This window comes from Scyliorhinus canicula, chromosome 12, assembly GCF_902713615.1.
Source record: "Scyliorhinus canicula chromosome 12, sScyCan1.1, whole genome shotgun sequence".
Lineage (NCBI taxonomy): Eukaryota > Metazoa > Chordata > Chondrichthyes > Carcharhiniformes > Scyliorhinidae > Scyliorhinus > Scyliorhinus canicula.
In genome coordinates this window covers 105,440,507-105,460,231 of record NC_052157.1, presented here as the reverse complement: position 1 = coordinate 105,460,231, position 19,725 = coordinate 105,440,507, and the positions used below count along the sequence as shown (strand labels likewise).

Here is a 19,725-nt window from a genome sequence, read left to right as displayed (position 1 = left end):
ATTGGGAGTGATTCTCTGGCCGCACTGCACCCGCTGCAGACTCCACTATGCCGGGGGAATAGTCAGAGGGCCCCTAAATGGGGTTTGTGCTGGGCGCCGACCAGTGGCAGATGCCCTCAGCCTGTGGCAGTTGATGTAATCTGGTTCACCATCTCGCTGGGCACTGACATCATATGTGACGACCATGTTGGGGGGCACTGGAACCCCCAGGTGGTTGGGGCATGGCTGGGTAATGCCATGGCACCGTTAACTGGGCACTACCAAGGGGGGTGGAACCTGAAAGGAGGCGGGCATCTGGTGACCACAACGCAGGGTATCACTCATCTGTGTGTTGGAGGGGGGGGGGGGGAGGTTCTGAAATGGAGGCCCCAATGACAGTGAGGATGATGGAGGGGTGGGGAGGGCACTGAAGCTCCGATGGTGGTGATGTTTGGGGACGGGCCTCAACTATCACTTAAGAGATCGTGGCTTCCTCTAAAAACTGCATCCCTTTCTCTGTGAAGCCGGGCATGTTGGTGTGTTAATGGTGGGTCCGCCACTCATATGCCGGTGCAAAACTCCCCCTCTCAATAAAAACTAAGTTTTTTTCAAAATTCATCATCCCCGCTGCAGATTTCCTAGTGGCATGGGGTGGCTTTAATGGGAATTCCCATTAACAACAGCGGGAGCAGCTGCCAGCGAACGGCCCATCAGCCCTCGCTGCCGAGAAATACGCAGCTCTGAGGCCGAAGAATCCAACCAAATGTCTACAGATGGATTGTCAACAGCAAACACTACTGCCCTTTAGATTAGGCCGATAACATATTCACACACTTCAGTAATGTGCATCTGATATGCTGGCGTGGGAGAGAGAAAAAGTCTAAAATATAAAGTGGGAAACCTATAGGTAGCAAGCACACCCGTCCTGATGTCAGGCAAGCTCAAGACAGCATTTATTAATGTGAGTGATATAGTTTCAACATTTTAGTAACGATAGGAGATATTTTGTGACCCATGTAGAAAGCCCCTTACAAAATGCTCCTATTGGAGACCCTATGGTATTTGCTTAACTATTTTGGGGTATGTGGAAGAGATGTTTTGTGCTAATATACATTTACACTGGGATTTTTAAGATAACAAAATGAAACGACTATAGTCAGATGGAGGTCAAATTCACAAATCACATCTTGCAACATTCTGGTCTAAGAACAACAAAGCTTTTCAAAGGTTTGCAATGTAAACGCAACAACTAAGACTTCAGTTGATCTACCTCCCATTCTGGTTATTGCTTGCAAGATACAGGTAGCACCATTTCAAATATAGGCCAAGTCAGTTTTCACAGCTGAAACAAAGTCTATGCTAGAGAACAGATTTAAATAGACAGGACACACTTTGAGAAAAATGTGGCAGGAAACAGCTTTCAATCCTGAGAAAAAGTAGGAAACTGTAAACATGTCTCTGCAGATGGACAAAGGCTGCAATGCTCCATTATTAGAACAGTCACAGGTCCAGAGCAAGTAACAGATACAAAGATTTAACGGATGGATTAGAATTCAAATATCAGTACACTGAAACTTTTGCATGTAGAAAACTTAATTGGTAAAAGAAAAATCATTTAGATAAGATTACATAAGGCACAACAGATTTGAGATTTGGCATTAAAATCCACTTTAAATAGTACATTTGGTGTCATGAATTTTCTTTTGGTTGTGGGTGAGGGGGATGGAAAAGATAAAAAAGATTTCTTGGGAAAAATGTTGGTATAAAATTGAAGATCAGACAATGATGGTGTAGTACTGTCAAAAATGGAAATCCAGCACCTACAGAGCGACAGAATGGTTGAAAACTATAAGGACACTGGCATTAACCATACAATTTGGAAGGACAGTGGAGAGAAACCACTCAAATCTTAAATATTTTAACAGAATTTACAATGTTACATTGTTTGACCGTTAACCTGTTTTAAACTCCTGTAAACATTTACATGCAATTATTGCACTGTAGACACCAATGCAAAGTTAAAGATCGATAGACTGTATTTCAAATTTAAAACTTGGTGTTTAAATTGTACATATCAATTGATTTTAAATTTGCTCCTTCAATCTATGCAGTATAGGAAAACAGGATGGTTCAGATAACACAACTGTATAAATTATATGGAGCCATGTTTAATGTGAAGGCTTGGGGCTCAGTAAGATGAAGATGGTGCATTTTATCAACACAATTTGACCAACAAATATCTACAACTGCTAGCCCACAGTCTGGTTTTGCCCTTCGATGTTCAAGTGCATGTGGAAATACCCGGTGTTAATAATGTATCTGATATTTAGTTCAGTGGTTTTAGGCTTAAACGTGGCAGAACCAAGTTTCAACTGGAACTGAAAGATCGTTATTCGTTCTACTCGCATTTTGAGTAATAGCATGATGGCCATCTACCAGCATTTGCTCATTTGAGTGCAGCTTAATGTCTGCTCTTTTAGTTTCCTCACGTGTTTTCGATGTATAATTTGTTGATCAACCCCCCACCCCAAGTAACTACCAGTAAAAATAAATTACACTATTTCTAAAGTGTCTGCAGTCATTGTAATAAACTATGAATGATCGAAACAGAAGTACAAAATCCTTCATAAATACTAGTGATCCCAAATAGAAACTAGCTTACATTTAATAATTTCCTCTGCTCTCCTGTGCCCTTAGCCTGATCTTGCGTTCTGTCAACTCAACTTCAATTTTCAACATTGGGTCACATGCTGAAATAGTTCAACCCTACATGTTGTTCCACAGAGCATTACAAGATCAGCGAATTCTGGCTTAATTTCTTTTTGCTTTGGATTTTCTTGTACTTCTCTTTGCAATCTCATTTCTTTCAACCTTCCTTTCTACAGTGGAAAAAGAGTTCCAATTGTACGGACACCCTTTGAACATTTCCAAGATAAATGATATTTGTTTCATGTAAAACATTCTACACAATTAAATAGTGTTTTCATTGAGTGAACCAGAAATGTGTTGGCTGACTTACTAGATGTACTGGTGGGCAGATCTGTTTAAAACAGCAGCCTAGGTCTGGGTTGTGAAAATGCACATCTCTAATTGATCTGATATGGATTCACAGTAGTTACAAACACTCAAGACTTGAAGACATGTACAGCCCGTATGACAAACTGCCTGCAGATGGGGCACTCACTCATACGCTTCCCACATTTAGTACACGTGACCATGTGGCCACACTCCAGCAGCACACAGTCGATTGGAGAGTCCATGCATATTTTACAGAGATTCTCATCAACACCTGATGGTTCATTCCCATCTGCACAAAATAAAACAATATAGTTAGTGCAAAAAATTACTATGATGCAATTATGCAACAGCAAACTGATTGAGGCATAAAAATATAAATTTTAATTTGTGTAGTCAAACTGAGAAAGCTAATGAAAAATTAAACACTTCCTCTTTTTAGTCCTTTTGTTTCTCACCTAAATTCCCAACATGAACAAGTTAACTGCCTGGGACAGGGGTGGAAACCTGTTCAAGCAGGCAAGCAGAGAGCTGCTTTGTTACCAATCTCACATTTGTCATTTCATTTTGCGCTGTTGACTGATCACCACTGACACTCCACAGATGTAATGCAACTCCAGCCAAAATATACAGTCAGCGCCTTTTCAATAAGTTAAAGAAAACTGAGGGAGACTATACAATACAGAAATTTCCCTGGGTTTGAAATCAGCCAACTTAATGGAATGAAAGTTTTATTTCTCACTAATGACTACAGGTTCAAAAGTGAAGCACATTTGTACAGCTGCAACCTGCACAGAACAAAGATGCCATAATTCAACACTAATTGACATTAAGCATGCAGTCTCTCAGGCTTAGTTCTGTTGGAAATGGTAAACCTACACTGGGCCTTTGGTAATACTTTTCTTCAGTTTGTGTCAGGACACATATTAGGCAGAAACAAGGATACTTTTGGTATACCGTCAGACAATTTGTGTGTAAAATCCAGAAAATAATCAACATTCCAGCACCATCATCCTTTATTATGCTGAGTGGTCTGTTTCTGTGCTGTAAATACTGAGAAATAAGGGCCGGGATTCTCCCCTACCCGGCGGGACGGGGGGTCCCGGCGTAGCGGAGTGGCGCCAACCATTCTGCCGTCGGGCCTCCGCAAAGGTGCGGAGAATGCTAGGCCCACGCCGGAGTGGTTGGCGCCACACCGACTGGTGCCAAAACCGGCGCCAACGGCCTTTGACGCCCGCCGGCCGGCATCGGGGCTGGCCAAAAGGCCTTTGCCGGTTCGCGCATGCGCCGGTGCGTCAGCTGCTGCTGACGTCACCATCGGCGCATGCGCGGTAGGGGGGTTCTCTTCCACCTCCGCCATGGTGGAGGCCGTGGCGGCGGCGGAAGAAAATAAGTGCCCCCACGGCACTGTCCCGCCCGCCGATCGGTGGGCCCCGATCGCGGGCCAGGCGGGTCCGATTGCCCCGCGCCCCCCCCAGGACCCTGGGGGCCCACTCACGCTGCCAATCCCGCCGCCACCAGAGGTGGTTGAAACCACGTCGCCGGGATTGGCCTCTCAGCGGCGGGAGTTCGGCCCATCGCGAACCAGAGAATCGCTGAAGGAGGCATGCCGATCGGTTGGACAGCACGCCGATCGGCGCAGCATTATTGCCGCCCCGCTAATTCCCGGGTGGCAGAGAATTCTGGCCACGGCGGGATTTTAGCCGGCCCCGGTCGATTCTCCGACCCTGCGGGGGTCGGAGAATTTCGCACAAGATGTACTAATCCATAAACGAAAATTCACAAACGTCTCTTAAAAGCTACAAGGTGAAAATATTGCAGATTCTTACCACCTCGTGTTCTGGAGTCAGAAGCTGTCATGGAAAGAAATTAGCAGAGAAAAAGTATTTACCTCACGATGGGATTAAATATACAAATATGGAACTTCTTTTACCCTGATTCTGAAGGTCCTTTTGTTCATTGTACAGCCGTGTCACTCTCTCCATTAGCTCCCACTTTTCACAACACCCTTTGTAATTTACAAAATTTCGTGCTAGTATTTCCTTCAGCTGACGCACTGTGAGAGCTTCAATATCCTCAATGCAAGTCAAATCCGATAGAGAGGCTCGGTGCCGGCCTGGGGCAACGACCTCCTCCGAATCGATAGACTAGGGCAAACAAGACCAAAATGGACAGTTTTAGTGACCACATATGGTGTTTAGGGTATTATTTATTCCACACATTAGATACAAGAAACACAATGACAATGTTAGGCACTGCAATTTTACGTAGTCCTAAAAGGTCTTCAAACTTGGTCTTCAAACTTGACCAAACAATTTTTGACAGAAGTTTAATTTGGGATGATGGAATTGACGAAAAACCTGTTTTTTCTTCTACTCTTCTCAGAGCACGCTCAAAGAAAATTAATCTTTCATGTCATCAGGAGAGGAATAGACTTTACTTAAACTGGCAGGAAGGACTGTCCTGGTGAATCAAATAATTAGTGCAGGAGATTGGGCTTTACGCTAATACAGGTTGAGGGAGGGTTCAGACTAGGATAACTTTAATTTAATTTGTGAGTTAAATTCATAAAGCGAGATTATGTAGAGATGGCAATGCACAATCTTAAATCTCCCCCCGCCCCCAACCCACACTATATGGCAGAGAAAGCCACTGTTGGCAGCTTCAGCACTATTTTTCCCTCCTGATATTGGCCTTTGCTGATACGGGGAAAACCCCGGCCCAAGTCTGGCAAAGATAAAAATAAATAAATTAATAATTAATTTTGTCTACATCAGGTACCTCCCTAAACAACAGAACTGCAGTTCTTATCTTTATGTTTTATGGTGTCCGAAGCAGGATTCTTCAGAACAGAGTAGCAATTTAGCCCAAATCAACCAGGCTGAATTAGGAAGTGGTAGAATTTAATAACGTTAATATGGCATTAGTGACCAAGGCCACATCAGGGAAAAACAGCTGGAGTTCAAATTGAAGGTGCTATACCTGAAGACACAAAACATTTGTAACAAGATTTAAAAAAAATTGTTCATAGGATGTGGATAGCAGTGGCGTGGACGGTATTTATTTCTCATAATTGCCCTTGAGAAGGTGGAGGTGAGCTGTCTTCTTGAACTCCTCCAGTCCACATGGTGCAGGTACACCCATAGCGCTGTGAAGAAGTGAGTTCCAGGAATTTGACCCAGTGACCGTGAAGGAACCGCAATATAGTTCCAAGTCAGAATGGTATGTGCCTTGGAGGGGAACACAAAGGTGATGGTGGTGTTCCCATGCAGCTGCAGCCCCTGTTGTTCTAGTTGGTGGAGGTTGTGGGTTTGGAAGATGCTGTTGAAGGAATCTTGAACCTCTGTTGGGAGAGCTGAGAGTACACAATGCAGTGCATCTTGTAGGTGGTAAACTCTACTGCTACTGTTCGTTGGTTATAGAGGGAGTGACTGTGGATGGGGTGTCAATCCCGATAGATAAATTAATGGCACAAATAGAGATAAATGCATTTCGCCATTACTTAGATGTTGCAAGGTGACCATGGTTAGGAACAAAATATTCAAGGGTGTTGATTTCGTGAAAAGGTAGGCAAAACGGAAATGGAAATTGGATCGCCCGATAGTAAATGGATAAGATAAACAGGAGGGCTTCTTGATGCAATATGTAGATAGTCCAACTAGGGCAGGGGTGGGCAAACTTTTCCGTGCAAGGGCCATATTCAGAAATTCACAATTTTAAAGGGCCGCATAGTATATTAAGTAAAATAATTACTTCACCCGGTTATGATTCTGGGCGCCTCATATAGAACATAGAACAGTACAGCACAGAACAGGCCCTTCGGCCCTCGACGTTGTTCCGAGCAATGATCACCCTACTCAAGTCAATGTATCCACCCTATACCAGTAAGTAACCCAACAGCCCCCCCCATTAACCTTAAAAAAAATTAAAAATTAAAAAAATAAAAAATAAAAAAATTTTTAAACATTTTTTTTTAATGACTTGGTGGGCCGCATAAAGACCTTTGGCGGGCCGCATGCGGCCCGCGGGCCGTAGTTTGCCTACCCCTGAACTAGGGAAAGGGCAGTACTGGACCTGGTATTGGGAAATGAGCCTGGACAGGTGGTTGAGGTTTCAGTAGGGGAATATTTTGGGAGTAGTGACCACAATTCCATAAGTTTTAGGGTACTTTTGGATCAGGATGAGGGAAAGGGAAATTACAATAACATTAGACAGGAATTGAAGAATTTGGATTGGGTGCGGGCGGCTGTTGGAGGGTAAATCAACATCGGACATGTGGGAATCTTTCAAGTGAGTCTGGATGACTCTGTCAGAGCTTTGACACTCTCTCCACCACCTTCACCCTATTTCTATTAATTTATTTCCATTTCTTCCACTGATCTGCTTTTCCCTCACCATTGTTCCCCCTCCGCCACCCCATTTGGGCCAACTGTTCCTAGTTACCCTTTGTCACATTGTTCACCTTTGTTTTGCCATTCACACATTCTAATCTCTTTATGTGCCACTATTGGAGCCCTTTCTCTCGGGGCCTTAATCATCCCCATTTACATTGCTTTGTCTTTTTGTCCTTGACATCTGTGTCAATCTCCACCCATTACTGGCCCCCAATCCAGTCCCACTGCTTCACCATCCCGCCCACTGTAATATAAATTGGACTCCATTTTCAGTTCCCTTTAGCTTTGACAAAGAGTCATCCAGACTCGAAACGTTAGCTCGCTTCACTCTTCACAGATGCTGTCAGACCTGCTGGGATTGTCCAGTATTTTCTTATTTTGGTTCAGATGCCACCATCCGCAATAATTTGCTTTTATCTTTTTGCTTTCATCTTCAAGAAACTGTTTCCACTGCACTTTTCCTAAAATTACATGACAACTTGGTAAAATTGGTCTTTCCTCAGTTTAAAAAAACTTTTATTCTTGGTCTAGCTTAATCCTTTCTCATAATTATTCCAAATCTAACTGGATTAGGATAACTACCACTAAACTGCTCTTCCACTGATATCATTTCCACTGGCCCCAATTTACTCCCTAAAGCCAAGTCCAGAACTGTCCCTTTTTGAGGGGTTCCTATATACTTGTGAAAAGGTTCCCCATAATATATTTTAAGAATCCTGTGCCCAATGTACCTTTGACACTGAATTTATCCCAGTTAAAACCTGGATAGTTGAAATTTATTACTGCCCTTTTCAGAAATTTAAGTACATTTTGCTCTTCTATTTCCCTTTGTTTATCTATAAGATATTCACAGCAGTATGAATTCCCCCTTTTTATTCCTCAATTCAATCCACATAGCTTAATTTGATGATCCTTCTAGTGCAGCAACTATCCTCATAGCTGTGATTGTTTATTAATCAATGGTGCAAATGCCCTCTTTTTTAAAATCCTTATCTCTCTCCTGTCTGAAAATCCCAGAATGAAGAATTTTGAGCTTCCATTCCCTACGCCACTTTTAACTAGATTTGTTTTTAAAAATAATGATAGACAAGCAATGGCAAACATTTAATGTAAATAATTAATTGTTGTGAACAAATACATTCCCTCCAGGAATAAAACTCCACTAGACGTTAAGCATATTAGATCAAAAGGAGACTCTTACAATTTTGCCAAAAATAAGGGTGCTAGAAACCTGCAAAAAACCCAAGAAATTTGATCAAAAATGCAAAAATAGAAAGAGAATAAATTAGCAAGAAATATAAAAAGAGATTGTATGAGCATTAACAGGAATGTAAAAGGGAGGAGATGAATGCATACAAGCGTGGGTCACTTAAGGCAGCGACAGATGAAAGTTTATCGACCTGAAATGTGAACTCTGTTCCAGCATTTTCTATTTTAATTACAGGAGAAATTATAATGGGGAATAAGGAACTGCAGAAACGTTTTAAAAATACTTTCTGTCTGTCTTCACATTAGAGGACATAATAAGCATACTGAAAATTGTGGGGCATTAAAAGTCTAACGCAAGCGAAAAACTTAAATCATAGAACAAATAGAATTTACAGTGCAGAAGGAGGCTATGTGGCCCATTGAGTTTGCACCGGCACTTGGAGAGAGCACCCTACTTAAGCCCACACCTCCACCCTATCCCCGTAAACCCAGCAACCCAATGGAAAAGTGCCAAAAACAAAACAATGGGACTTAAAACCGATAATTCCTTTGTACCTAATGGCCTATACAGAGTCTCAATTGTTAAAATGATTAGAATTTTGTTTTAAAAGTTGCCAAAGTTTAAATGCTTGCTGGGGAGGGATTCTCCCCTACTCGCGTGGCGGGTGGCCACCGAAGGGTGGCTTGAACCACTCCGGCATAGGGCCTCCCCGAAGGTGTGGAGGATTGGGCTAGACCGGCGCAAGAGTGGTTTGCCAATCGGCCGATACGGAACTGGTTTTGGCGCCATGCCAGCGGCGCCGAAGGGCCTCCGCAAGTTGGCGAATGCGCGTGAGCGCCAGTTTGTCCTGGCGCCATCCCAGCACATGCGCAGGGGGGGGTTCATCTCTGCGTCGGCCATCGCGGACATTTACACCAGCCGACGTGGAGGAAGAGTGCCCCACGGCACAGGCCTGCCCGCGGATTGGTGGGCCCCGAACACGGGCCAGGCCACCGTGGAGGCACCTCCCGGGGCCAGATCCCCCTGTGCCCCCCCCCCCACCCTTCCCCCCCAAGGCCGCCCGCGCAGCCAGGTCCCGCCGGTAAGTACCTACTGTAATTTAGAAAACGGGCGGACGGGGGGGGGGGGGGGGGGGCGCACGATTCCCGCCACAGCCAAACCCCCGGTGTTGGAGAATTCGGCAGCCGGCGGGGGCGGGATTCACCCCCCAGTTTTGTCACAGCACTAAAACGATGCTCGGTGAAGAACTGGGTATAATTGGCCCCACTCAATAAAAAGACTAAGTTTGACTGAAAATATAATCAATATAGTACACTTAGTCGTCACTGATCGCTTTAGAAAACAGGTCAGAAATATGCTGCTCGCTCGACTTCCGGTTGGCGAGCGGAGCGGTTGCACGGAGAGGGGCTCCCGCAGGGTAACGAAGTCGGGGCCTTTCTCTCCGCAGCGGCAAGAGCAGGGAAGGGGAAGGGGAAGGGGAAGGACCCCCCACCCCCAATAAATCATAAATCTGTCGGCGGAGGATCCTCGGCGGCGCAGCGGGTCCCCCCCCCCCCCCCCCCTCCACCCAAGGCCAGGAGCGGTGCGGCAGCAGCCAGGACCGAAGCGGGGCCCAGCCGGCGACCAGCGACCTAACCACCCCCACCAGGAGGGCGCGGGGTAAGACGTGCGGCAGCGGGGACCGACCCAACCCCCCCCCCCCAGCAGCGACCACCACGAGGCAAGGACAAAGACTCTGGACAAAAGTCTCTCTCTCTCTATCCTGGGTGAGTGAGGGGAAAGGAAGAAAAAAAGGACTTTTACAAAATCAAAACCCAAAAGAAGACTGTTAGAGGGGGGGGGATATATATTATTTTCTCTCTTTTTACACACTCTCCCATCCAAAACAAGCCCACCTGAGAGGAGTTGCATAAAAGAGGAGGAAAAAAAATAAAGTGGTAAAGGAAAGAAGGGAAGAGAGAAGAAAAAGGGAAGAGACAAAAAAATAAAAATAAAATAAAAATAGGGTGCGGAACAGGGGGGGAAAGAAAAACAAGGGGAGAAGAAAAGATGAAAGGGAAGGGGGAGGAAAAAATGTCAGAAGGGAGCCAAGGCAGAGGGAGAGGGGCACCAGAAGCAGACGGGACAAGGGGCAAGCCAGCTCAGGCGAGCGAATCAGCTCACAAAGCGGCGGAATGGATGTATCGCCGCATCAAAAAGAGGTGGACAGACAGGTGCCCTCTCCCCTGGGGCCAAAGGGGGGCTGGAATTGGAAGGCAGCCTTTACCGAGGTGCTGAGGGAGCAGCTGCAGGTAATCAAGGCAGAGGTGAAAGCAGAAATAGAGGCCGCAGTGCAGGCAGCAGTGGCCAGGGCCATGTCAGGGGTGCAGCAGGCTCTGACCAGACTGGAGGAGAAATTGGATGCCCAAGGGGAGAAACTGGAAGCCCAGGAGGCGACCATTAAGGAGCTGGAGAAAGCAGCGACCGACATGAGCGACTGGGTCACGGCCCTGGAGAAGGGAAGTGGCGATACTGGGCGCAACACAGGGGAGCCTGAAGGGCAGGGTAGATGACCAGGAAAACCGCTCGAGAAGGCAAAATGTAAGGATAGTGGGCCTGCCAGAGGGGATCGAGGGTAGAAACCCCACAGCATATGTGGCTGAGATGCTGGGCAACTTAGTGGGGAAGACAACTTTCCACAACCCACCAGAATTGGACAGAGCGCATCGGTCGCTGCTCCCGAAGCTCAAGGCAGGGGACCACCCAAGAGCAGTCATAGCTAAACTGCACAGATACCAGGATAGGGAGACAATCGTGCGCTGGGCCTGGAAAAATAGAGCTTGCAAATGGGAAGGCAACGCCATTCGAATTTATGAGGATCTGGGGGCAGATATAGCCAGGAGACGGGCTGAGTTCAACAGGGCGAAAGCAGCTCTCCACAGGAGCAACGTGCGTTTTGGTATGCTGTACCCAGCGAAACTCTGGGTCACATATCAAAACAGGGAGCACTTCTTTACAGCTCCCACTGAGGCAAACAGGTTCATCGAAGAGCACGGGCTGGAAAACCATCAGCGAGGGTGGGGCAACGACACGCCGAAAGGGGGGGGGGGGGGGGGGGGGGGGAGAAAGAGAGAGGGGCGAGGCAAGGCCAGGCCCCCCCGCCCCCGCAAGACCACCCAGAACAAAGAGCAAACCACTGCCCGTGGGACCGCTCCAGTTGGGAGGCCAGGCCCCAGCGCGAGGGAACGAGAGCAATGGAGAAGGGAGAGCAAGCGGGAGGGGTGCAGGGTAGGATGGGGGAAGAACGGGCAGAAAACCGTAGAGGCCAGGCGGGGGAGAAGCGAGACAATAACCCCCGAGAGGGGGGCCACCGTACTAGCAGGAAAGCTAACTCCGGGGGCACGCAAAAGGAACAGGACTACAAAGTGCCACAACCAAGGGCCCAGAACAATGGAACTGCTGCAAGCACCCACCCAGTATGGTCTTTGGGCGAAAGGAGACCCCGGAATGCAGGGGACTACCTGCATGGCGGACACATAGTGGACGGCCGTGGCAGGTGCCCCCGGGACAAGGGGAAACCCCGGAGCGCAAAGACCCGACTGCGTGGAAAGAGCAGCAACAGCAGCTATCCTGGACGGTCCCCCAACAAAGGGAAACCCCAGAGGGCAGGGGCGCGTCCACCAGATAAGTATGGTTAATCCCACAGGAGCAAGGGGGCAGAATCCCCCCACCAGGATAGTCACCTGGAACATAAAGGGACTTAACGGCCCAGTGAAGAGATCCAGTGTCCTCACCCACCTCAGAAATATGAAGGCCGACATAGTCTTCCTCCAAGAGACGCACCTGAGGGAGCAGGACCAACTGCGGGTAAGAAAGGGCTGGGTGGGACAAACCTACCATTCCTGCTATGGGACAAGGGCCAGGGGGGTGGCGATCTTGATCGGCAAGAGGACGATGTTTAGGGCGACAAGGACGGTTACAAACCCGGGGGGACGGTACGTCATGGTCAGCGGGGCCCTGGATGGGGCACAGGTGGTACTAGTCAACGTGTACGCGCCCAACTGGGACGACACGAGTTTCATCAAAAAGACCATGGCAGAAATCCCAGACATAGCGACGCATCGACTAATTATGTGGGGGACTTCAACTGTGTACAGGATCCAAAGACGGACAGATCAAACCCCAAAACGGGGAAAATCTCAAGCATGGCAAGGGAACTCAGTCACTTTATGGAGCAGATGGGAGCGGTGGACCCCTGGAGGTTCGCCCACACGGAGGAGAAGGAATTCTCCTTCTTCTCCCCGGTACACAACGCATACACCAGAATTGACTTCTTTGTGTTGGGGAAGACGGTGCTTCCAGGGATAGACAAAGTGGAATACTCTGCAATTGTGATATCAGACCACGCTCCACATTACATGGACGTGCTGCTAGAGACGGGAAGGGCCCAGCGCCCCACATGGAGGTTGGACGGTGCCTTACTAGCTGACAAAGCCTTCAGCGAAAGGATAGTGCGGGCCATAGCAGAGTACACTGGGAAGCGCTAAAGGCCGTACTAAGAGGGGAAATCATCGCTTTCAAAGCACAAAGAGATAGGGAGGAAAGGGTGGCTAGGCAGCAGCTGCTTGACTCCATACTGGAGGTAGACCGTAAATACTCCGAGACCCCGACCATAGAGCTCCTGGCAGAGAGGAAAGAACTACAAAGGAACTTTGGCCTGCTCTGCACCAGGAAAGCAGTGCACCAACTCCGCCAGGTGCGCAGGACCCTGTATGAACACGGAGACAAAGCACACCTGTTGGCACACCAGCTGAGAAAGCAGGCAGCCACCAGAGAAATTGCACAAATCAGGGGTACCGGAGGCACGTTGGAAACGGAACCAGAAAAGATTAACAAAACCTTCATGGCCTTCTACCAAGAGCTGTACACCTCAGAGACCCCAAGGGGGGAGTCTGGGATGAAATGGTTCCTTGATGGACTGGACATTCCAGTCGTGGGGGAGGGCAGAAAACGGGGCCTGGAAGCACCACTAGCACTGGGAGTGATCATGGACAGCATTAGTTCCATGCAGACGGGGAAGGCGCCGGGACCGGACGGATTCCCGGCGGACTTCTACAACAAATTCACGACAGCGCTGGCCCCGCACCTACGGGAGATGTTCACAGACTCGCTAGCTAGGGGCACACTGCCACCCACGTTAGCACAGGCCTTAATCTCGCTGATACCTAAGAAAGACAAAGACCCAACGGAATGTGAGTCATACAGACCCATCTCACTGCTGAATGCAGACTCCAAAATACTGGCCAAAAGGCTAGAAGACTGTGTACCTGAGGTGGTCACAGAGGTCCAGACTGGAGCGGTTCGGGCTTGGAACAGGGTTCACCTCTTGGGTAAAGCTCCTATACAACACTCCCATGGCGAGCGTACGGACCAACAACACCAACTCCCAATACTTCCAACTGCACAGGGGCACCAGACAAGGATGCCCACTGTCCCCGCTGCTGCTCGCCCTAGCGATCGAACCACTAGCAATCGCGTTCAGGGCAGCAAAAAGTTGGAGGGAGGCAGAGACCACAGAGTCTCACTCTATGCAGATGACCTGCTCCTCTATATTCCGGACCCACAGAGCAGCCTGGACTGGATCATTGCGCTCCTGAAAGAGTTTGGAGCCTTCTCGGGCTACAAACTCAACACGAGCAAAAGCGAGATCTTCCCAGTACACCCGCAAGGGGGGGGGGGGGGGGGGGGGGGGGGGGGGGGAGAGAGAAACACCAATGGGACTGCCGTTTAAACAAGCCCGACACAAATTCCGCTACCTGGGGATCCAAATAGCCCATGACTGGAAAGGGATCCACAAATAGAACCTCACCAGTCTGACGGAGGAAGTAATAAAGGACCTGCAAAGATGGAACACACTCCCACTCTCCCTCGCGGGGACAGTCCAGACGATCAAAATGAACGTACTGCCCAGGTTCCTCTTCCTGATAAGATCCATCCCGATCTACATCCCCAAGGCCTTTTTCAAAACACTGGAAAAACTAATCATGGCGTTCGTATGGGGGGGGGGTAAAAATGCTAGGATCCCAAACAAGGTCCTACAAAAAACAAAATCCAGGGGGGGGGGGCTAGTCCTCCAAAACCTACAATTCTACCACTGGGCGGTAACAGCCGAGCGAGTAAGGGGATAGATACAGGAGCCAGAGGCCGAGTGGGTGGGCGCGGAGGAGGCCTCCTGCGTGGGGACCTCCCTCCGGGCCCTCGCCACGGCAGCACTCCCATCCCCACTCAAAAAACACTCCAGCAGCCCGGTGGCGATAGCCACCCTCCAATCCTGGAACCAACTGCGGCAGCAATTTGGCCTGACCAAAATGTCTGACAAAGCTCCCATCTGCAACAACCATAGGTTCACACCAGCACTGACTGACGCCACCTTCAAAAGGTGGAAGCAGGACGGAGGGACACTGACAGTCAGGGACCTATACACGGATGGCAGGATCGCAACACTGGACGAACTGACAGAGAAATTTTGGCTAGCCAGGCGGAACGAGCTACGGTATCTGCAGCTCAAACACTTCTTACGAAAGGAGACAAGGACGTTCCTACAACCGTCATGACAGACACTACTGGAAGACCTACAGGACGCAAGCATCCTAGATAAAGGGAACTGTAGTGACATGTACGACCGACTGACAGAAAGGGCCGACACCGTACTGGACGCAACAAGAAAGAAATGGGAGGAGGACCTGGGGATTGAGATAGGATGGGGACTCTGGAGCGAAGCACTGCATAGGGTCAACTCCACCTCCACGTGCGCAAGGCTCAGCCTGACGCAGCTAAAAGTGGTACATAGAGCCCACCTAACAAGAACCCGTATGAGTAGGTTCTTCCCGGAGGTGGAAGATAGATGTGAACGGTGCCAAGTAGGCCCGGCCAACCACGCCCACATGTTCTGGTCTTGCCCCAGACTGGTGGAGTACTGGACAGCCTTCTTCGAGGCAATATCCAAAGTGGTGGGAGTGAGGGTGGAGCCATGCCCGAAAGTGGCGGTCTTCGGGGTCTCGGACCAGCCAGATCTATTCCTGGGGAGGAGGGCGGACGCCCTTGCCTTTGCCTCCCTGATCGCCCGCCGTAGAATCCTGTTTGGGACGTGGGAGCCATTCACGCGACTGTTCCGGGACCTGTTTGTGGCCAACAAACAAGAGGAAGAATAGCCAGGTAGCCAAGAATCAGGAGAACTTAGTCAAGAATCAGGAGAACTTAGTCAAGAATCAGGGGAGGGTAGCCAAGGCATGAAAGGGAGAGAAAGGCGAACCATGGGGGGGGGAGACGGGGGGGGGAAGACTGGGAGACAGCTGAACTTGAGGAGGGGGGGGGGGGGGCAGAAGAGGAGAACCAGCGGGATGGGGCAGGGAAACGGGAGCCGGAAGGAGGGCACGGGGTGCCAAAATGTGCATGACATCTCCAGGAGCGGGGAACGAGGAGGTTGGGGATGGAGGACGGGAGGAGCAGTGGAGGCGAGCGGGGGACGGCGGCGAGAGCCGTCCGGGAGAGGCGGGCTACAGCGCAACGCGACCCAGCCAGGTGTCGCACACTGTGGTTATCTCCCCGGCACCCAAATGTATATTTGCTTCCCCCCCCCCCGCAAACAGTCGCGAACTTACGTGGTGTAAATAATTCGGCCAGATGCACAGAGCTGCCTCTGTCGAGCTGGTGCACGGTACCCCACCAGTTAGTCTATTTCATATTTTATTGTATTCTATGTTGGGGTGTGCCCTTCTCTTCTAAATATGTGTGTATATATATATATATATATATGTTTCTTATTCTGTGTACATAACGGTAATTATACCTTGTTCAAAAACCCAATAAAAACATTTATTTTAAAAAAAAGAATGGAAGGGGGGGGGGGGGGTGTTGGTTTTGGGTTTGTTTTGTTATGTGAGTGTTAAATGTAAAAATGTTAAAATTTGAATTAAAATATTTTAAAAAAGAAATATGCTGCTCGCAACAGTGTCACTTATAGAATTCAAGAAACCAGAGAAAACCACAATGCAGCACAACAGGAATGAAGATGTAACACACCTCAGTCTCGTCCTCTATTTGTGACACAGGCTCATTCCGACTCTCTTCCGTCACTTCTGCATTCAACTGTAAAGATGAGAAATTGCATTACATTCATATTTCAAAGTGGTCAATAAATGAAAACTAAATTGATTAAGATTAAAGTTCATAGTTAATAGTGAGATTTAATACAAGTGGCTATATATCTTTTGTAATTACAGTTCAGAAAGTTCAGTAGCTTTTAATTCCTATGCAAACAGCAAAAACTATTTATAATGATCTGTATCACTTGACTTATGCTATTTGCATAGACTGCTTTGCAGGTTTCCGAGTAAACATTATGATTAGTTGTTATTTTATTAAACAAATGAATTCTTATTATGAGACAAACCCAGAAATAATACATACCAGTGATTAAATTCCTCTTTGCAAATAAACTTTATAAAATTAGTGAATTTTGTTTGAAAATACATTGCTCGATTCTGTAACGCATTTAATAGGTTGAAAATTAATATACAAGATAGTCAAGTGGCCAATATGACTTAATTCTCCTTTCTTGTTCCTACCACTGATATAGAATTAAATTCAACACAGATCCACAAACATTTTTTAAAAAATCCTGTGTGACCATTACTCAATTTTCCTAGATTTATAAATTACATAAACACATATTTACCAGGTTTGCTTCCTGAGACTGTCCTGGGCTACTTGGGCTGGCTGCTCCATATGGTGGTGGAGCATCCTGTGAGGTAGATGCTGTTGTCCCTGTGTGTATATTAGGTATGAAGTACTGCTGCTCAGGCATATCCATCCTGTAAACAGGAATATGCACTTGAGGGGCTGGGGCAGGCAGAGATCGCTGTCCCAGTACTAGATCTACGAGTTCCGACTTCTCTCTGCACATCTCCATTGAAATTTCATGAAGTTGCAGATAATCACGCAAGTCTTTCACTTTCAGTTTCATTAGCTCGCCTCGCTCGAAGTCAGTGGCACGGAATTTCTGGCAAGTGTGGCACATTTTAGGATTGTTCTCAGGTTGGATTGAGCAGGTGGTGCAGAAATTCTTCTTGCAGTCCACACATACATGCTGTAATGAGAGAAAGTGTTAATGGCACTGTGCATCATCCAACTTTGTACATCTGCACTAATACAGGAGTTCCTACTTGACTCATTGTGATCATTCCTTCTTTCTCCTAAGTTAAGCATATTTTTCAAACAAGCATTAAGCGAACATTTCTCAAAATTGTCCCATATATCCAACATAACAATTGTTATGCCGAGTGATTGCCCCAGTAAAATTTTAGTTGTGTTATGTTATGGGCCAGGGTTGAGAAAACCCCAAAGTGTAACATGGAGTTCACCTGCCTCACAACTTTTAATAGATTGTGGTATGGGGAGCACACTGCCCACTCTACAGGTGTGGTACAGCAGATATGGAAACCAATTTTTTTAAAGCAAAACAATGTTTATTCTATGAACTCAAGTTAACCTTTTTAAAATATAGTGAACATCTTCGCAACCATTAATTCAAATACAACCCTCAAAGACTATAACACTAAGTAATCCTTAAGCTGTCCTTTTAACATCCATAAGACTTTAAAAAAACCTTTAAACAGAAGCACATCAGGTTAAAGTCACTACTGAGAGCAGTTATTAGTTTTAAATCACCAAAGGATCAATTTACAGTTTTTAGATTACAGAGAGAGACACTAATGTCCGTTCTGGCTGTGACTGCAGCTATCCAGCTCTGAAAACCAAACTAAAACACACCCTGCAGCAAACAGCTTAAAACGAAAAGTAAAATGCTGACAGACAGCCCAGCTTCACCCACTCTGACATCACTGCAGTAGTAAACACCCATTTCGTAAAGGTACTCTCACATGACAGTTAATTCACAATGTATTGCTCCACTTTTCAGCTGTGCCCTTTTCCAACAAACCAAAGGAACAAGATGTCCAGATCATTTACAGGTAAATTGTTTTTGAAGCATCTTTGTAAACTGGAATTTGCTTCTCTGTTTATGGCTGGACTTTAGAAATGCAGCTGAGAAGAACCAGTTTTTTTAAGATGGCTTTGCATCTGTGGCAAAACATGATATTTTAATGCTGCATCTGTGCAAAGCGAAATGCTGTTTTTCATATATTACTCCGAGGTTTTCCACAGCACTGCACAAGATTCACCTTATCTCTCACTCATAGATACGTCAGTCCGGTTGAATGAATGCCAGCAATGTTCATTTCTTTACGAACTCATTTTGGTACATTCTCACAAAACTAACTGGAATTTTTTTTTTTCCTGTGTGTCTCGAAATGTCCTCGAGACACCAACGAGTGGAAGCAAAAACTTCAAGATAAAAGTGACTTCAGATTTACAAAACTAAAGAGTAATTTCAACAAAGGCCTTTAAAAGTAATTTTTACCGATGCGTCAAGGATTCTCCGACGGCTAAAATTTCCCTGCTAATCAGTTAAACAGATCACATTCTTAAGGGAATCCTTATCTGGGTTTAGCCCCTTACTTAGTTTCATTGGTTCTAATTCTTATCTGAGACCCCTTGATTTGTTCAGGAAAGTGTCAGTCACTTAACAAGCGATTGGTTAATTAAACATTAATCAATTACTCCAAATTAATTAATTATCTTTCCCATGACTCTTGTCCCACGTTCAAACTCCCTACGTCATGTCTGGTCTCAGTTACGAAATTGTTTCAAACTTGTTGATTGTACCCTTATTTCAGTAAAAGTACCGATGAGTGTACTTGCACTACACTATTCATCACATTTGAGGCAGTCATGGACAGTATTCAAAAGATTAGCCAATTTTATAACTTACTCATATTTCTACAAATTCTGTGATTTTCACGAATCATCTTAGCGAATATTTTAAAGGACCTCCCTCGACAATTGTTGAATCCAACACCAAGTAAGATGTTTCATTGCCGTATAGGTACAGAGTATTATGCTATGCAATGCACAATGCATCGTCATGTTGGCAAAGTAAATCAGTGTACTTTCAAGACTATAGATCCAACTGCTGTTGAGCAAACATTGAGTGAGTTCATTATTTATAAATCAACTAATTTCAATGAA

At 46.7% G+C, this 19,725-nt stretch overlaps 1 protein-coding gene across 5 annotated transcripts in view; it reads right to left on the bottom strand.

The window, feature by feature from the left end:
- Positions 1 to 2,794: 2,794 nt before the first annotated feature.
- The window catches only part of LOC119974622 (E3 ubiquitin-protein ligase rififylin-like), a 116,453-nt gene continuing 99,522 nt past the window's right edge, over positions 2,795 to 19,725 (bottom strand). For all 5 annotated transcript variants that reach the window (XM_038813658.1, XM_038813661.1, XM_038813660.1 and 2 more), the window contains 4 exons: positions 17,315 to 17,725; positions 16,660 to 16,725; positions 4,928 to 5,141; positions 2,795 to 3,286 (listed from right to left, as the gene is read on the bottom strand). In XM_038813658.1, the coding sequence (XP_038669586.1) occupies positions 3,105 to 3,286; positions 4,928 to 5,141; positions 16,660 to 16,725; positions 17,315 to 17,725 (873 nt within the window). In that variant the 3' untranslated portion in view covers positions 2,795 to 3,104. The remainder of the gene's footprint in view (positions 3,287 to 4,927; positions 5,142 to 16,659; positions 16,726 to 17,314; positions 17,726 to 19,725) is intronic.